The 19,815-nt window shown below is 40.9% G+C and overlaps 1 protein-coding gene across 1 annotated transcript in view; it reads left to right on the top strand.

The window, feature by feature from the left end:
* The window catches only part of BSN (bassoon presynaptic cytomatrix protein), a 215,656-nt gene that overhangs the window by 174,837 nt on the left and 21,004 nt on the right, over positions 1-19,815 (top strand). Inside the window, exons 4-5 of the mRNA XM_063292864.1 lie at positions 7,214-7,630; positions 17,018-19,804. Coding sequence (XP_063148934.1) covers positions 7,214-7,630; positions 17,018-19,804 — 3,204 coding nt within the window. The remainder of the gene's footprint in view (positions 1-7,213; positions 7,631-17,017; positions 19,805-19,815) is intronic.

Here is a 19,815-nt window from a genome sequence, read left to right as displayed (position 1 = left end):
GTGGGCTGCCAAACAGACCTGTAGGTATCACGTACCTAATGACAAATTGATTGTAAATACATTGCATTAACTTTGCTATATATTATATTATATTATATTGTTATTGTTATTGTTATTGTTATTTTATCCCACCTTTTTTATATGTAACCCAGGATGGTGAACATACCCAGTACTCCTGCCTCCTATTTTCCCCACCCTATGAGGTGGGTTGGGCTGAGAAAGAGCGACTGGCCCAAGCTGGCTTTCGTGTGTAAGGGAGGCCTGGAACTCGCAATCTCTGGGTTTCTAGGCCTTTTACTCCTTTAATATAAGCTGCTGTACTGATAAATCTCTGCCTTTCTATTCTACAATATATCCCTGCTCCCATCTTTTGCTCCATTGGGACATTTGAGTTGGGTCTTAGCACTGATCTGAAACAATGGAAGCAGCCAGTTACTTTAATTATAGTCCCTTAAGAGAGTGAATACAGCAGGACTTTCAGAATAATTGTCTTGTCATTTTAACTCAGCATTACCTTCCTGCACAACCGAGCTGAGGCAGAAAAAGGGTTGCTTAATGTTCTCAATAGCTTTGTCTCAGAATCTCAGGGATGTCAAAGCTGGATTCAGCCATATCCTTCTACAGGTATGAGGTTATTTAAATTGTTAAGTGCACTACTTCTGTCAGAAAAATAATTTCTACAGTACAGGAGAATGACAGGCAGAAAGCTGATGTATCAAAAGGCAAAAACCTACTGTATTGCATACTCAGAAACAAACTTGAATGGCCTCTAATCCATTATAATAACTGAAAGACCCAGCAACTTCTCAGTGGAGGCAAAAAAACTTGTAGAGGTTTATATTGAAGGGAAAGGCAGACACAAAGAGAGTATCTGTGCTGGATCAGACCATATTCATGCTTATCTTTACAAGGGACCCTCCCCATCTGATTTTTGAATATAACGTTCCTTCTTTACTTGCATACATCCATTGTTCCAGACATACACTGTGCAAATCTAAAACCAAGGAATGGGCTTATTGGTCCAAGTAAACAGGTAAACACTCTCTCTCAGCCCAACTCACCTCACAGGGTTGTTGTGGGGAAAATAGGAGGAGGAAGGGGTATTAGGTATGTTTGCCGCCTTAAGTTATTTATAAAAATAATAAAGCTGGGATAGAAAATAAAACAATACAACACAACACAACACAACACAACACCTCTTTCACTGCTTAGTAACTCTACTTGGTTTTATTAGTTTATTCCCAAAGTCTTTAATAACTATCTCCAGAATCTATGCTCAGCACTAGCTGCTGCTCATCCTCAAGGACTAGCTAGCCAGAAGGGATGCTGAAGAGCAAAGCCTTGTTGCAGCTGAGCGTTTTATGTCTGTCAGACCTAGGTTTTGGATGCTGGGCCATCTGCTCAGTGCAGAATCTTTACCCAGGTGAGACAGGGCTGCTGGGAATTATGCAGGGCCTGGTCCTAACATAGCCTCCGTGCAGGTCCTGAGTTCAGGGACTCTTGAAGCTCCATCTGTTCCTCACACTCTTCCAGGGAGGAGATGACAGCTGGCTTAGTTCATGTGAATATAGATTCATAGTGCTACAGCACTGGTTTTCTCAGACCCTTCCCTGCTGACTGCTCTACTGCCTGATGGTTCTATGTTTGCTACTAAATTGATAGGAAAGGGGGGTGAGAGAAGGTGAACAGAGCTTTATCGTTAAGACTTCTGTGATCTGTAGAAAAAAAGGAAGTGGTGTTAAATGCACTTGAAATAGACCCGGATTACAGTATAGCAGTCTCATAGATTAGAAAATGAACCCCACCTCTACCAGTCTGACCCCAAGTCAACATGTTTCACTTGCTGCTTCATTTATCACCTGCTTGCCAGCATGAAATGACCTCAGTGTTTTACAAGCACGTTGCTGCTTATTCAAAAATGTGTAATAAAAATTAATTGAAATGAGCCAGCAAGAATAGGCTTTCTTTTCATATTCAGTAATTCTGAGTACTACTTAAGGAGCACTCTAGGATACAAGAAACTTAAGCAAAGTAGTTGTTATCCACGAGAAAGCAAAGAAATAGGAAAGATAGGTGCAGTATGACCAATTTTGACCATACTGAAAGATACGCTATGCAGTTTTTTTTATATACATCCCAGTGTATTATATATGCAAACCACTGATTAATATTTTACTTCCAGACTGTTTTTAAGAACAAGGTGTAAAACATCATATACACACCAAAGTGAAATTCATCTCTACAATTGTTAATGTGGTACAATTAAAAAAAGAATGAAGTGCTAGCCCATCCAAATGGAGATCATCATAAGAATCTATATGTCACCATTCAACATAGCCAGTAAAATGTAGGGATTTCACCAAATGGAAAACAGACTACTCCTTTTATTTTCATACTGACTATTTCAGAGAGCATATTGCCTTGCTGCTGAGGTATTAGAGCTATCCTCTTTGTTCTGCACCATTGCCAAAACAATCCAGAAAAACAGGTGGTTTTCTTAGCCATGGGCACACATTTTTTCTCTCATTTTCCTTCTCCTCCCCAACTCCCCAGATTAAGGATAACAAGAAAGCTTCAAATGATGTTACCATACAGTCTGATTGGCAGCTTACTGAATCAATTGTACACAAAATTATTTTTCTCATTTTCATTGGGGGCAGAGGATAGAGGAGAGAAAAAAATCATTGCTACGTTGAGTACATCCCATCTTTCTTCCAAGTGGTCTTCAAATGGGCCACTCCAAGCAACACCTTCATTTTGTCTGGGCTGATCTTCAGTTAATTGTCCCTTATCCATTCACTTTCTGAGTCAAAGTTCAGGGTTCAGTGCTTTTACTATTTCAGGTGTAAAGGAGAATTAGAGTTATGTATCATCAACATGCTATCATCTCATCCCAAATCTCTGAATGATTTCATAGATAGTTTCAAGCATAGGAGAGGAACATCTGTAGAACCACCTAAGTACCATAGTGGAATAGCATCAGACAAGAGATGAATCCTGATCAATGAGACTGCACTTCATTATACTGTAGTCTGCAAAATAGGGTAACTGTAAGTCAATTATAACATTGCTAGAGTTTAGAACTGGCATTTTTATAATCAAGAAACAGGGACCGTTTTAGGACATCGTGGTTCTCCCTTTCTTTCCCATTTTTAATTCTTAATAAAATTATCCTTTTTATAATGTATATTGCAGTAAAAGGCATTACAGTACATGTCATAATCTTAAGCTGCTGCTACTGCAGCAGCTCTTGAGAAAGATGAGTATCTTTTCTTAAAAAACAGTGGTATTTGATTTGGAGATGTGTTGAATATACTTTGAATAAAAGCTTGTAAAAATATCTCAAATATTCCCCCTACCCCCATTTTTTCCTCTAGAGATACTGGACTTAAAACAGTTGTGATGTTATGGCTTTTACTTAAATTACTTAATTTACAGCTGAAATCAGAAAACATGTTCGTAGTATGTTTACCACATTTCCATAGTTCTAAAGCAAGTGAGCACACATGATAAGTACAGCACCTGTGAATGCGCCCATGCCAGCATTCATACACTCAGGAACTCATTAAATTTACTGTCAGACTAAGGTATTGGTATTGCAGCCTGGGAACCATCCAAGCGCAGCCCCTGTATTGCAGAATTAACATGAATTGGTCCTTTATGGAGTGAACCAAATCCTGACTGCCAATTTACTAGTATTACAAGTTACTAATAATCTTCCATACAAATATGAATGGATGCACAGTACATTAATTGCATCTAAGTATTTAGGTCCTGCTGGGTCAATATGAAAATTTATCAGTGTTTTCAGCAGCAGACTCCCACCACTTGTTCTCTGGATCCATGCCCAATTTGGCTTATTATTTTTTGCTGGGATGTTATTAGAGATGCCTTAGTTAACATCATACATGACTCTGGAAGAGAGCAAGAGGTTCCTTGCTTAAAGGACACAATTATCAGCCCTCTTCTTAAGAGGCTTACCCTGGATTCCTCTGCGTTAGACAAGTATAGGCTCCTCTAACTTCCCATGGGTGAAGTTGGCTGGGAGAATGGCAGTCCTGGAGAATGTAGGAAAGGAGACAAGCTTGACCCACGTCAAACTGCCTTCAGTGTGGGCTGTGGGATGGAGACTGCCTTGGCCAAATGAATGATCTTTCTTTGGGACCTGGCACAGGGAGTTCAGCTCTTTGGGTTCTTCTTGACCTCTAAGCAATTTCTGATACCATTAACCATGGTATCTTTCTGGTATGCCTGAGAGATTTAGAAATAAAGCACAGTTTATGGAGCTCTTTCTCCAGTGCTTTTCAATATCTATCTGAAACTAGGGTGAGATTACCAGGGGATTTGGAACTGGCTATCATTATGCTGATAACATCCAGATCTATTTCTCAAGGAATGGCGTGGCTCACCTGAATACCTATCAGCAGGCAGAAATGGGATGGATGAGGGATGAAAAAAATGGAAATTGAATCCAGAAGACAGAGGTGTTCATTGTAGAGAACCATAATTCCGTTTTTTAAAAAAATATTTTTTATTGAGAATTTTAATTACAAACTGAACTCAAAGAGAAAAAGAGAGATAGATAGAAAAAGTACAAAGAAAGAAAAAGAAAAAGAAGAAAGTAAGATAAAGAAAAATAGATATTTAAAGAAGTGACTTCCGAACTTCATCACAAGTATAAACAAATTTAGTAACTCTTCATTCCCTATAAGGTTACAAACAAATATCTCTTCTTCCCAAAACCCATCCCTATCTATATGCAAATCCATAAATCAACTTTTCAGTCCTGGTGTCAGCAAAAAGTCCGTAAAGGGGTCCCAGAGCTTTATAGAAACATGTCTTATTTTAACCTTGTTCAAACAAACCAACTTTATATTCCTTCCTTTTACTTCTAACAATCTTGACCTTTAATTAATTCAGCTGCTATCATAGGATTTGATCTCTCTTCAATTTTTCTTTTTCCCATCCCAAAGGCTTCTTCAAGGCTTTAGCAAACCTCTTTTGTAAATGCAATAAAAAGTCCTTATCCAGGTCATTCTCTTGGTTTCTCATTTGTATTTCCACTTTAACCTTCAAAGCTTTAACCAACTCCTTTTGAATATCCAGTAGAAAGTCCTTATCCAGGTCATTCTCTTGGCTTGTCATTTGTATTTCCACTTTAGTTGTCTTCTCTGTCTTATAATCCACTTTTTTTTTTATTATCCCGTATTTCTGGTGCTAATATTTCTGCATCAGGCAAAATTTGTTTCACATCTGTCATTCCTTCATTAACAGTTTTTGGACATAGTCTATCCATAGAAGCAGACATCATTGCCAACACTGTAGCTGCTAATTTCTGACCCCATTCTTCAAAAATTTCCTGGAGTGTTTCAAATGTCATAACATTTTGTGTCATTTTGTAAATTCCAGTACTAACCAAAACCAAAAGGCAAACTATCACTTTTTTTTCCTTTTCCTTTCCTGTCTGAAATATTTAGTCCCCTCTAGTGTACAATTTCTATAACCTTAAAGTCTCAAATCTCTGTTAAGACTTAGGATAAACAAAACAAAGAGTGGTCAATACCTCTAAAGCCCTATATGGCTTAAGTTCAGGCTATTTGAACCTAAGCCATGCTTATTGAGATCACCTGATGAGGTCATTTGAGGAGGTTATACTTGGGCCTACAGAGCTGAGGGACCTAACATCTTCATTAACATTTAATCAATCCATTTTTTAAAATCCATTTAATCATGTCTGATTCTCAGAGACTGCCTAGACAAGGCCCTGCAGTTTTCTTGGCAGGTTTTTCAGAAGTGGTTTGCCATTGCCTGCTTCCAAGGCTGAGAGAGAGCGACTGGCCCAAGGTCATCCCACTGGCTTTGTGCCTAAGGCAGGACTAGAATTCATGGCCTCCTGGTTTGTAGTCTGAAGCCTTAACCACTACACCAAACTGGCTCGCCAAGCAATCTGTAATGGTTGCCTACCCCAAACACTCAGACTCACAAGAGGTTACTTAAATGAAATCTGATTTATTAGGGAAATTATGGCAGATACAGAGAAAGCTGAGAATGACTAAAAGCGCGCCAAATACAAACTAAAAACCCTCGGCTCCAAACGTAATCCCTCCCCTCTACCAGCCATAGCAACCACCCCCCTCCCAGGTGCTGGTAACCGTTTTCCACACATCCTGGGAAAGCAACCTTGAACACATGAGATAACCCAAACACATTCCAACCCAGCAGCCAACAGATAACAACTCCCTGAAGAGGAATCTTCCTCTCTCCCGAGATCAAACACGTATCAGGCAAATGACATGCGAAACGTTACGATGTACCAAGCACATTGAAACGGTGAACATGACACAATCCCTTAAAACACATTTTTTTGAACTGGCTTTTAACTTTTGAATACTTGTTAATTTTAATTAATTTTATTTGTTTTACCTGTTATTTGAACTGTTTTTAAGATGTTGATTTTACTGATACATTTTTTTATTGTAAACCACCAAGAGACTTCTGTGATTGGACACATATTAAGTGAAATGAAATGAAATGAAACAAAATGAAACAAAACAAGCATTTTCTACAGTGGCTGTTTTGTGTTAAAACTATTTGAACAGCTTTTGAAAAAGGTAATTAAATGGTTGTCCTACATAGGTATTGCTCTTCACAACATTTGGAGATTAAAAACTTATCACATTATTGCTAGTGAACTGAGACTGAAACACAGAGACTTGTATAAGTTGTCCAAATAGGTAAGATTTAAGAACCAAGCCTGAAAGAAGGACTGTAGTTCAGTGGTAAGAATGCAGGATTTGTATCAGTCCCAACATTCTCTTTTTTGAAAATCTAGATAATTGGCATTTACTAGACAACACTGAAAGACCTGGTGTAAAGCATACACTGTCTTATTCCAGATAAGCCTGTATTTGTAAGGCTTGGTTAACAGTAAGCTCTCCTGAATAGATACAGTGAAACGTATGTTTAGATAAACACATTTGTACCATAAGCCCAGCTCGTCCAGCAGAGCATGCAGCTTTGGTTTGCAGCAAAATCTACTATTTTTACATAATGCAAAGGGACGTTAAGTCACAGGTGAATGAAGAGAAGAGTCCACGTTGGCTTCCATAGAAGAGGCATCTGCATTGACCCTTGAATTAAATATCATTCATGGTTGAGTAACTGTTTCAATTAAAACAATTGAATATTAGGATTTTTTTCCTCCTTTTTTCAGAAAAACGAATGGCTGTGTTTGAACTGCCAAACTCAGAGGCTGCTAGAAGGAAGCCTAGGAGATCCTGCTCCAGTGCCACTGCCCACTTCAAAGCAACAGCCAGCTGGATCCCCCCGGCACCAAGCTGGAGGTCAGCAACAGAGAGGAGCCCAGCACCCCGAAACATCAGCTGCTAAAGACAGGCATCTTGCACATCTCAGGACTTCAGAACAAAGCAAATTACCAATTGCCACAGTCCAAAAAAAAATGCCTGCTGCTCCGTCTGAAGAAAAGCCACCGCCCAAATTAGCTGAAGTGTCTCCAAAACCTTCTGAAAGTCCATTGTCAAAACGGAAAATTACAGCTTCAAAACCAGAAAGAGATATCAAAGACAGCACGAAAGAGATATCTGAATCTCAAAAAACAAGAGAACAAGAGGTAAGCACCTCTTCACTTAGCAGTTATAAACAGTGGATGGTAGTGTGAGGTGCGTTGGAAGATGCTCAGCCTAAAAGAGTGTTTCTCAACCTCAGCAACTTTAAAAAGTGTGGCTGGCCTGGGGAATTCTGGGAGTGGAAGTCCACACATCTTAAAGTTGCTGAGATTGAGAAACACTGACCTAAGTTCATGCAAGTTATCTGGCAGGTAGACTGGGGATCACAGAATCCATCATGGTTTACAGCCCAAAAAAGTTCTTTTCAAACATATACATATGCAGGAGGGTAGCTTTTCTGTTTTTCCCTTGCTGGTTTTTTAAATTATCCTCAGCTTTCAGAACGTTTTTCAGTGTCTCAAGACACTCTTATTATCTCCTCAAGAATTATCCCTTCCAACACAATTCTGTTTGCAAATGTGCTAGTCTCAAAAATATATGTAATTTGTTTTCAAGTCTCTTCTGATCTGATGAATAAAGAAAGCAGAAAGAATAAAGAAATACTTTAGAGTTATAATAGGACGTATTTACTGTAAATCTTTTTTGTGATAGAATATTCACAATCTAAACGCAGGATTTGCCGGATCTGAGCACAGCTCCATCATTTTGTACCAAACATTGGCCAGTCAGATGTTTCTGGGAAGCATACAATCTCAATCTCTCTCTCTCTCTCTCTCTCTCTCACACACACACACATACACACACACACACACAATCACATTAGTATACTATGTCCACGGAGGATCCACCAAGTATTCTTGCTAATGGTAATTGATTCACACCAGCCTTCCCCAACTCCTTTACTGGAAGCCTCCTTTACTGGAAGCCTGGTTATTCCATGACATCTTTCCTTTCTGCCCCAGCTGTCATTCCAGTATATAGGGGGTGGGGGGACAGGCATGTCACTACATTTTCAGAAAGCTTTGTGTATGCTTGCTTGCTTGCTTGTTGAGGGTAATTTCTCCAGCAAATGTTACTATGGTATCTAGAATAAAATTTGCACCTGTGAAATCAGTATCAGATTCTTTCTGCTATTGGGTAATGATAGGATAGGAATTACCAGAAATTAGCCAAGTTTAGTTGAAGAGAGTGAAGAGAGAATCAAAGGAGGCAGAGTGTTAGGTGTTACTGCACAGCAGGAGGCTAATTATGAGACCTCCAAGAAAAAAAAAACTGAATTTGAGTACCTAAGAGAACAGCCGTTAGTTGTTGCTAGTGGAAGAATGAAGGTGAACAGGAGCAAGCCCTGTCAGGTTAAAGTCTCACAATACACCTCTTCTCAGTCTCCACCTGGAGTGATTAATACGGACCAGGGCATTCTGTGGATAAGTCACACAGCAGACAATACCCTTCAGGGTTGAAGCCAACTGTGGGACCTGATGGGCTTTGTTTCAACTTGCTTCAATGTATGGGATAATTAATGCCCCTACAAAGGGAAAGTAATGAGACGAAGTCCATTAGAGGGCATTAAGAATTTTACTTTTTTTTTAGTGAGAACAAAAAGAAATCCTAAATACTCCAAGAAAATAAAAGAAGACAACACACAAATGGCAATTATTAAGCTTTGATACCACATACCAATTTATAAATTCTAAGCCTATTATTATTATTATTGTTATTATTATTATTATGAATGTTATTAAGTTTAAAGAAAGATTAAAAACTACAAAAAAAGAGAAGAAAAACTAAAAAGGTGTGAAAACACAAAAGAAAAAAATGTTACAACATTAAAAAAAGATCTGACTTCCAACTTTTAACAGCAAGGATATACAAAAATTTTCCATAATCAATCTCTTACTCTATATTAAACCAAAATCAAATTATTTCTATAAATCATTCCCCTTTAGCACATTATAAAAATCACTAAGTACAGTTACTCCCTCCCCTTATATTAAAATAAAGAAAAAAGAATTCATATAAATCTCCTAAACAACTCCCCCCCGCAAATAACACTTATTTAATTATTCCCTTCCTACTACTATTCTATACATTTCTGTCTACTATAACAAAAGTCAAACTAAAAAGCACATAAATTGTCTGCCATTATACTAAATAATACAACAGTTTCAATAATCTTAATCTTAATAAATCCAAAAAAGAAAAACAATTCGAAACAATGACCTTAAATCAAATTCTTAAAACCATCCAAATAAACATTTTATACCCTAATAATCTTAATCCATATCCTTAAAAACAAATAACATCAGTCAAACCCTAAAAGCAATCTAGATAAAGATTCTTTAACCCTTATCCCACTTCAAAATAAACCAAAGCATTTACATATCCCCACAATGTGCACAGAGCTTTTCTCTTGAAAAAAATCAAACAGCCCAACTGCCCCCCTCAAAAATTCCAACTTCTCTTCAGAAAACCTCCCATACATAAACCTCCCATACTCCCATAAACCTCCCATACATAAACCTCCCATACAAAACCTCCCATACTTCCCTTTTTCATGACATTTCACCAAAAAGTCAATTTTACTTTTGCTTGTAGATCTCTTTCTTCATTGAATTTCTCTAACTCCACTATCAAATCTTCATCCAGCATCTCAACAGAAATCCCAATCTCATTCTTTGAAGAAACATTTCTATCATTGTTGAATTCCTGTTTCATCCACTACAATCCCAACCAGATGACACATTTTAGACTTCATATTTTCCAAAATGTCCTGAATGTCTTGTATAAAAACTTGATAGGAGTCAGAAAGGATCTGTTTAAAATCTTGATGGAAGTCACAAAAAATCTGTTTAAAATCCTCCATGTCTCATGCAGTTGGTTATGGTGCCCCCTAGGAGCTTAACCAATGAAAGTCAAAGATATGAAAAAGTTCTGAAGTATGCTTAAACGAAGTGAAAATGAGATAGACAGTTCCCCAGGGAAAGAAAAAACAGAAAGCTGAAGGTTTAAATCAGCTGCTTCAACATGTAGGAAAATGCTAATATCTTCAAATTTAATACCAAAATAATAATAACAGGAAGACCATTATTTACTCTCAATCCTCCTTTATATTTGGAAGGAAAACGAATTCCAAAACTTAAAAAATAATTTTTTTAAAAAGTAATCCCAAAAATCTTCAGCAAAGGATCGTTACCTTGCCGTGGTGCTGGAGCTTGAGCACCTCAATGATGCCATGAGCTAAACCGTGAAGGGCCACCCAAGACGGGAAGGTCATGACAGAGAGGTCAGACTAAATGCGATCCCTGGGGAAGGTAATGGCAACCCACCCCAGTATTCTTGCCGTGAAAACTCAATGGATCAGTACAACCAGAGATATGTCAGTATACCATCGGAAGATGAGACCCCCAGCTCAGAAGATGGTCAAAATGCTACTGGGGAGGAACAGAGGATGAGTTCAACTAGCCCCAGACATGATGACGCAGCTAGCTCAAAGCCGAAAGGACGGCTAGCGACCGACGGTGCTTGTGGTGAACAGCGAATCCGATGTTCTAAGGATCAACACGCCATTGGAACCTGGAATGTAAGTTCTATGAGCCAGGGCAAATTGGATGTGGTTATTGGTGAGATGTCAAGATTAAAGATAGACATTCTGGACATCAGTGAACTGAAATGGACTGGAATGGGCCACTTCACATCCAATGACCACCAGATCTACTACTGTGGACAAGAGGACCACAGAAGAAATGGAGTAGCCTTCATAATTAATAGTAAAGTGGCTAAAGCAGTGCTTGAATACAATCCAAAAAATGATAGAATGATCTCAGTTTGAATTCAGGGCAAGCCATCTAACATCACAGAGATCCAAATATACACCCCAACCACAGATGCGGAAGAAGCTGAAGTAGAGCAGTTCTATGAGGATCTGCAGCACCTACTGCACAACACGCCTAAAAGAGATGTTATTTTCATCACAGGAGACTGGAATGCTAAGGTGGGCAGTCAAATGACACCTGGAATTACAGGTAAGCATGGCCTGGGAGAACAAAACGAAGCAGGACATAGGCTGATAGAGTTTTGCCAAGACAACTCATTCTGCATAACAAACACTCTCTTCCAACAACCTAAGAGACGGCTTTATACATGGACTTCACCAGATGGACAACACCGAAATCAGATTGACTACATCCTTTGCAGCCAAAGGTGGCGGACATCTATACAGTTGGTAAAAACAAGACCTGGAGCTGACTGTAGTGCAGATCACGAACTTCTTCTTGCACAATTTAGGATCAGACTAAAGAGATTAGGGAAGACCCACAGATCAGCTAGATATGAGCTCACTAATATTCCTAAGGAATATGCAGTGGAGGTGAAGAATAGATTTAAGGGACTGGACTTAGTAGATAGGGTCCCGGAAGAACTATGGACAGAAGTTCGCAACACTGTTCAGGAGGTGGCAACTAAATACATCCCAAAGAAAGAGAAAACCAAGAAGGCAAAATGGCTGTCTGCTGAGACCCTCGAAGTAGCCCAAGAAAGAAGGAAAGCAAAAGGCAACGGTGATAGGGGGAGATATGCCCGATTAAATGCAAAATTCCAGATGTTAGCCAGAAGAGATAAGGAATTATTTTTAAACAAACAATGTGCGTAAGTGGAAGAAGACAATAGAATAGGAAGGACAAGAGACCTCTTCCAGAAAATTAGAAACATCGGAGGTAAATTCCAGGCCAAAATGGGTATGATCAAAAACAAAGATGGCAAGGACCTAACAGAAGAAGAAGAGATCAAGAAAAGGTGGCAAGAATATACAGAAGACCTGTATAGGAAGGATAACAATATCGGGGATAGCTTTGACGGTGTGGTCAGTGAGCTAGAGCCAGATATCCTGAAGAGTGAGGTTGAATGGGCCTTAAGAAGCATTGCTAATAACAAGGCAGAAGGAGACGACGGCATCCCAGCTGAACTGTTCAAAATCTTGCAAGATGATGCTGTCAAGGTAATGCATGCTATATGCCAGCAAATTTGGAAAACACAAGAATGGCCATCAGATTGGAAAAAATCAACTTATATCCCCATACCAAAAAAGGGAAACACTGAAGAATGTTCAAACTATCGAACAGTGGCACTCATTTCACATGCCAGTAAGGTAATGCTCAAGATCCTGCAAGGTAGACTTCAGCAATTCATGGAGCGAGAACTGCCAGATGTACAAGCTGGGTTTAGAAAAGGCAGAGGAACTAGGGACCAAATTGCCAATATCCGCTGGATAATGGAAAAAGCCAGGGAGTTTCAGAAAAACATCTATTTCTGTTTTATTGACTATTCTAAAGCCTTTGACTGTGTGGACCATAACAAATTGTGGCAAGTTCTTAGTGGTATGGGGATACCAAGTCATCTTGTCTGCCTCCTGAAGAATCTGTATAACGACCAAGTAGCAACAGTAAGAACAGACCACGGAACAACAGACTGGTTTAAGATTGGGCAAGGAGTACGGCAGGGCTGTATACTCTCACCCTACCTATTCAACTTGTATGCAGAACACATCATGCGACAAGCTGGGCTTGAGGAATCCAAGGCTGGAGTTAAAATCTCTGGAAGAAACAGTAAGAATCTCAGATATGCAGATGATACCACTTTGATGGCTGAAAGCGAAGAGGAACTGAGGAGCCTTATGATGAAGGTGAAAGAAGAAAGTGCAAAAGCTGGCTTGCAGCTAAACCTCAAAAAAACCAAGATTATGGCAACCTGCTTGATTGATAACTGGCAAATAGAGGGAGAAAATGTAGAAGCAGTGAAAGACTTTGTATTCCTAGGTGCAAAGATTACTGCAGATGCTGACTGCAGTCAGGAAATCAGAAGACGCTTAATCCTTGGGAGAAGAGCAATGACAAATCTCGATAAAATAGTTAAGAGCAGAGACATCACACTGACAACAAAGGTCCGCATAGTTAAAGCAATGGTGTTCCCGGTAGTAACATATGGCTGCAAGAGCTGAACCATAAGGAAGGCTGCAAGAAGGAAGATCGATGCTTTTGAGCTGTGGTGTTGGAGGAAAATTCTGAGAGTGCCTTGGACTGCAAGAAGATCAAACCAGTCCATCCTCCAGGAAATAGAGCCAGACTGCTCACTTGAGGGAATGATATTAAAGGCAAAACTGAAATACTTTGGCCACATAATGAGAAGACAGGACACCCTGGAGAAGATGCTGATGCTAGGGAGAGTGGAAGGCAAAAGGAAGAGGGGCCGACCAAGGGCAAGGTGGATGGATGATATTCTAGAGGTGACGAACTCATCCCTGGGTGAGCTGGGGGTGTTGACAACCGACAGGAAGCTCTGGCGTGGGCTGGTCCATGAAGTCACGAAGAGTCGGAAGCAACTGAACGAATAAACAACAACAATCCCCAAAATAACAATAAGCACCAAGAGAACCCACTTCTCCTTGCTGTATAAAGCCTCTCTTAGGGTACACGTGAAGAAAAAATTGGGGTTATGAAGACATCCATGTGTAGAAACATCTGGGAAAGCAAAGAAAGGAATGGGGGTTAGTGAGGAAGGAGCTATCCCTGGAAGGAAAAGACAAGTATGGGCAGTCACTCAAACAGGAGCCAACCAGTCAGACTTGCCTTCCCTATAAAGATGGGAAGGGCAAAAAGCAGGGGAAAAACTGATCAGGGCCTGCAGTGCTTGTCGGCTGGACTGAGCACCAACCTGACTCCATTGCTAAGCACAGCTATTCAGATAGGAATTTGTGAACTCTCGCTCAATGCATCCCTCTAGGATAATGCAGAACCCTTTACAGTCTTAATGTGGGTATGATTGTGTAATTAGTTGTAAATCTTTTAGAATAGAACCCAGCAGCCCAAGATGACATGGTTGTACAGAACCAGCCAACGTTCAGAATAAAAGTAGGAAAAGAATTCATGTATCAGTTGTTCCGTGAAGACAGAAAAATGCTAGCATATAGCAAGGAAAGGACAGAGCTGTTCACTCCTATTTTGGCTGTTATCTCCAGCAAATCCATGATCCACCAGGCACTGGTGGATAGTAAAATGAAGGGTCAGGACTGAAGTTTGAGAGTGATAGAAATATCTTCCTTGCCCTGGCATGAGGATAGCCCACTAACCGTTTCTGGAGCTCATATCCGCACGCCTCCACCTGCACCTCAATATTCTCCTGCAGCTGAGACAGCCAAAGGGTGGATTAAGATGCTATGCTCTGGAAGTGATATTTTCTCTAATATTCAAAATACTGTGTGCAGGCAATGTAGGGCATATTGAGGCAGCCTGAAATGACATCCCCGTGATGGCACTCTTGTGGCTCTGGTTGGTTCTGCCAGTTTCCTGTGAGACTGGAATCCCCTTTGGTCTAGTTCCTGACTTCTTCACCCACCCTTCAGTCCTCTTTTTCCACAGCCGCTTGTTCCCCCGCCCCCCGCCTTTTCTAAATGAGTTAGTCAATTGGTTGACCTGTACAGTGCAAAACCCTGACTACTCCTATCTGGCTTAAAATATGTAACGGAAAGGACACAACTCTTCGACTACTATAGCCTGAGTGGCTGGGAATTTCCTTCCTTGTGGCCACTGCTCCCAGGAAAACCATGGTTCCTTGCTCCATCTCCTTACATTATGTTGTTAGGATAGTTTACAGCTCCCACACCAGTCCCCACAGCTAAACTCCTTTCTCAAACTCCAGCTCTTCCGCAGCACTGACCCACTGGCTCACCTCAGGTGCAAAAATTTGGATTATCATTAGATGTCAGCCAAGAGACACAATACACACACACACCCTCAAACTCTTTGCTGCCAACTAGGAGTTGATAGGTCAAACAGTTTCATGGGAAAAACAAATCACTTGGTTGACAGCATAAAGGAAAAAAAAACCCTGCAGCGTATGGAGAAGCAGGAGTGTTACGCATACCAATAGAAGGAGGCCTTTTGTATGCTGAATGACATTGAGCAGGACTGGAATTTCAGCCAAGGGAACCACCAGTCATGGCTCTTAGACTGTTGCATGTTAAAGCTACAGTATATGGACAGCACCACAGCACAGATCCATTCAGGTAAGGGATCTATGTAGGCAGCAAGATTTAGGTCAGCACGGTTTCCTGCCACCTCTGGGATGGGATGGGAGGGAAGCATAGCAAACCAGCTGTTCAGGTACAGTGTGATGTGGCTGCAAAAAAAAAAGGCCAATGTAATTTTAGGTTGCCTCAGACTATACAAAAGCATAATTTCCAAATCACGGGAAATGATAACTCCATTTTATTCTGCTCTGGTGAGACCCTGCATTGAGTCTTCTGTCTAGGTCTGAGCTTTAAGAAAGATATAGAGAAATTGGAATAAGTAGAGGGCAGACACGGGCAATAAGTATAATTAGGAAACTCAAAATGAAGTTGTATCAAAAACGATTGAAGGCATTGGGCATATCTGGGCATAGATAGCCTTGAAAGGAGGAGAAGATTAAGATATGATAGCACTCTTCAAATACCAGAAAAGATGTCATACAGAAGAAGGTCAAAATTGTTATCTTTCATTCCAGAGCGTGGGACATGGAATAACAGATTTCAGTTTGAGAGGACTTCTGTTGAATGTTAGGGGAAAAAAGTCATACAGAAAGAGCAGTTTGGTAGGAAACCAATTACTTAGAGAGGTGGTGTTCTCCCTTTCACTGGGTGCATTCAGATGGATGCTAGACAACCACTGGTCAGGGGGCTTTAAATTGGAATTCTGCACTGAGCCGGGAACTGAACTTGATAATTCTATGAGGTGGTGCCTCAGGTAGTCAATCCTGAAGCCTACTCAAAGCTAAACTGCTGAGAAAATGTAATATACCTCAAAACAAAATCTTCCTGATGGGCTGACATTTGCAGCAAAACAGTAAGAGCTCTTCATTTATTGAACTGCAAACAGGTTGTTTGAAAAGCCTTGCTCTTTTTTTGTTGTTGTTGTTAATTTGAATCTAGCAGGGAAGGATCTTTTATTAACTATGTATATTACTGTTATACACTAGTGTCAGTTTACAAGGGTGCACATTTGTCAAATAAAACCCAGACTTGTGTTTCGACTTCTGAGTATAGGGTGGGATAGGAAAAAAAAACCCAAAAGAATTACTTCCTTGGGCTCCTCATATTAGGAGTCAGTCTTGTATGAGCTTTCAAATGATTAAATAGTAGAGGGGATCTGGTTTACCAATCAAAAGGCACTGCACACAAATTCCGTCTTTCTGCCATAACTAACTTTTTGGATTAAACAAGGCAAAAGCAGCAGTGGAAAAACATGGAGTTCCAAAGGGAATATGTCATCAGGCATAGGGGTGCTGCTCTCACTTCTTAGCATATTATGGCTGCTGTTTGTTGAATGTTAGAGGACTTTATGATTTCCTGGAAAGTCCAGGTTAATTGCAACTATAAAATGCTGTAAATCTGAATAATAAAACAAATTCGTGTTTACGGTCAGTTATAATAGAATCTTAATGGATTTTCATTTCTTTTGTAGGAATCGAGCAAGCCTTATCCCTCAGACCTGTCCCGCAGTCCCCAAAGCTTGAGTGACACTGGCTATTCATCTGATGGGATCTCTAGTTCCCAGAGTGAAATTACAGGCTTAGTGCAGCAAGAAGGAGAGCAGCTTAATGAAACAGGAATTGTAGAGCCAAGTCCTCCCAGTTCTTCTGAACTTACTAAGCTGGAAACCAGCATGCGTCCTCTACTGGAGTCAAAGAGCTTGACCCATCCACCAACTGACCGTGGGAAAACGTACCATGAATTACGGGAGGAGCAGAGGCAAAGACAGAGGCCACGGTCACTTTCTATCACTCCAGAAGCCTTTGATTCTGACGAGGAGCTAGAAGACATAATGGAAGAAGATGAAGACTCTGTGGAATGGGAGAATCAGAGGGAGAAGAAGGGAAGTGTGGCGTCTTCGGATGGTTTTGGCAGCAAGCTAAACCATGACTATGTGGCAGTCAGTAATGAAGTAGGATTCTCCCCATTACCAACTAGGCAGAAAGGCAAAGAGCCTGTAATGACAGATGAAGAATTCATGAGGAGGCAAATCTTGGAGATGAGTGCAGAAGAAGATAATCTTGAGGAGGGAGAAGAATATGATCATGCAAAATACAGCGTTGCAAAAACTGGACACAAGCCTGATTCTGAGAAAAGCAGAGAGGCTCTTGCATCCAAAAGGCGCCTGCCTCACAGTTCAAGCAACATATATGAGGAGGAACAAAAAGAACTGGAAAGCACTGAGAATGATGACATGGCTGCATCTCAGGGAGGTCTGCGTCGTTTCAAGACCATTGAGTTAAATAGCACTAACAACTATGGCAGAGACATGGAGCTGAGCCAGGAGGCAGACATCAGCCTGGACAGAGAACCTGAACTGGAGATGGAGAGCCTCACAGGCTCCCCAGAAGATAAATCGAGAGGTGAATATTCCTCCACCTTACCAGCAACCACACCCAGTTATACATCAGGAACTTCCCCAACCTCTGTCTCTTCTCTAGAGGAAGACAGTGACAGCAGCCCGAGCCGCAGACAGAGATTAGAAGAAGTTAAACAGCAGAGGAAAGCCCGGCATCGCTCTCATGGCCCTCTACTGCCAACCATTGAAGATTCTTCAGAAGAAGAGGAGCTGCGTGAGGAAGAGGAACTCTTGCGAGAACAAGAAAAAATGCGAGAGGTGGAACAGCAGCGGATCCGAAGCACAGCGCGCAAAACGAAGAGAGATAAAGAAGAACTGAGGGCCCAGAGGAGGAGAGAGCGGTCTAAAACTCCACCCAGTAATTTGTCACCTATTGAAGATGCTTCACCCACTGAGGAACTGCGCCAGGCTGCAGAGATGGAGGAGCTGCACAGGTCCTCCTGTTCAGAATATTCACCCTCTGTTGACTCAGAGGTGGAAGGATTTGATGTCATTGCCTCCAAACTGTACAAATCTGGCAGTGAGTACAACCTTCCAACCTTTATGTCCCTTTATTCTCCAACAGAAAAAATGGCTAGCTCTAGTTACCCATCCAGCAAGCCCCTGAAAAGTGCAGAAGAAGCCTATGAAGAGATGATGAGGAAGGCAGAAATGTTCCAAAAGCAACAACCTTTCCAACAAGGCATTTCCTACAACAACACCTTTCAAGAAGTAAGCTATCGTAGTCCGGAAGGCCAGAACAATTTTGAATACCAATACATAGATGACTATAGTTATGATGGTCGGAATGTGGATTCCTCGCAAACTGACTATCAGAATGAGCTTTCCAAATCTGGGGCACTTTATGAAGAAATCCTTCAAACGTCACAGAACATCTCCAGGATGCATCAGTCTTCTTCTCTGGATTTGACACTTGAACAAGAAATAAAGAAGAAAGGGAGAGAAGACCCCTATCCAGAGAAGCAGTTTTTGAATGCAGAGAGTGCATATGAAAGTGGCCCACTCACTCCAGGAACAAGTCCTACCCAGTTGTCTGCTCCCGTCTCCTTTTCACTGACTGAAAGCAGTGCAGGCAGAATAATCCCCGATGTTAGAGTCACTCAGCACTTTGAAAAAGAGAGTAATGAGCAAACTAAGTTTCACAGTTCCTCAGCCACAGCTAGCTCAGTTCCAAAGAGTGTAGCAATGCCTTATTCATATACGAAAGGATCCAGCACAGTCACTACCATTGTTTCTAGTCCAGCTAGTGCACCCCGAATCTACAGCTCTCCAACTTCAATTGGCTCTGAGGCACCACCTGTGTCCACCACAAGCCAAAGTCAGACAAAAGTAACTGCAAGTTATGGCTCTCAAACAGAAAACATTTCCAGGGTCAGTGGGCCATCAGTAAGAGACAAATACCAAGGTGTGACTGATAGCAAGACAAATGTGCCCATGTCAACCCCCAAAATGTATTCTTTTTTCAAAAGTTCCAGCCCGCCCCTTTCCCCTTCTTCTCCTACTCAAAGTCCTACTTACTCTGTAAGAACCGGGATGCCCTCTAGTTCAGGAGTGGGAGCTAAATCAACAGCTGAGTTTTCTACCCAAACACATAGCACAATTATTTCATATGACATGGCAACTACTGGGGTATCAACAGCTTCTCCAATGATAGCTCAAGGGACACAAACTCCTCACAGAGCCAGCTCCCCCCGCCTTGCTAGGCAACAGTCATCACAAGAAGCCCCCTTCATGGTCATCACATTAGCGTCTGATGCGGCTATTCAAACAAAGCCAATCGGTGTAAGCTCCTCCATTTCACCACCTTCATCTCCAACTCAGCAAGGCCGCCAGCAAACAGTGCATAGCTACAGCCAAACCGTAATCAGTGC

The sequence above is a fragment of the Candoia aspera genome, chromosome 2 (assembly GCF_035149785.1).
Source record: "Candoia aspera isolate rCanAsp1 chromosome 2, rCanAsp1.hap2, whole genome shotgun sequence".
NCBI lineage: Eukaryota > Metazoa > Chordata > Lepidosauria > Squamata > Boidae > Candoia > Candoia aspera.
This window is presented reverse-complemented; position numbering and strand designations above follow the sequence as displayed.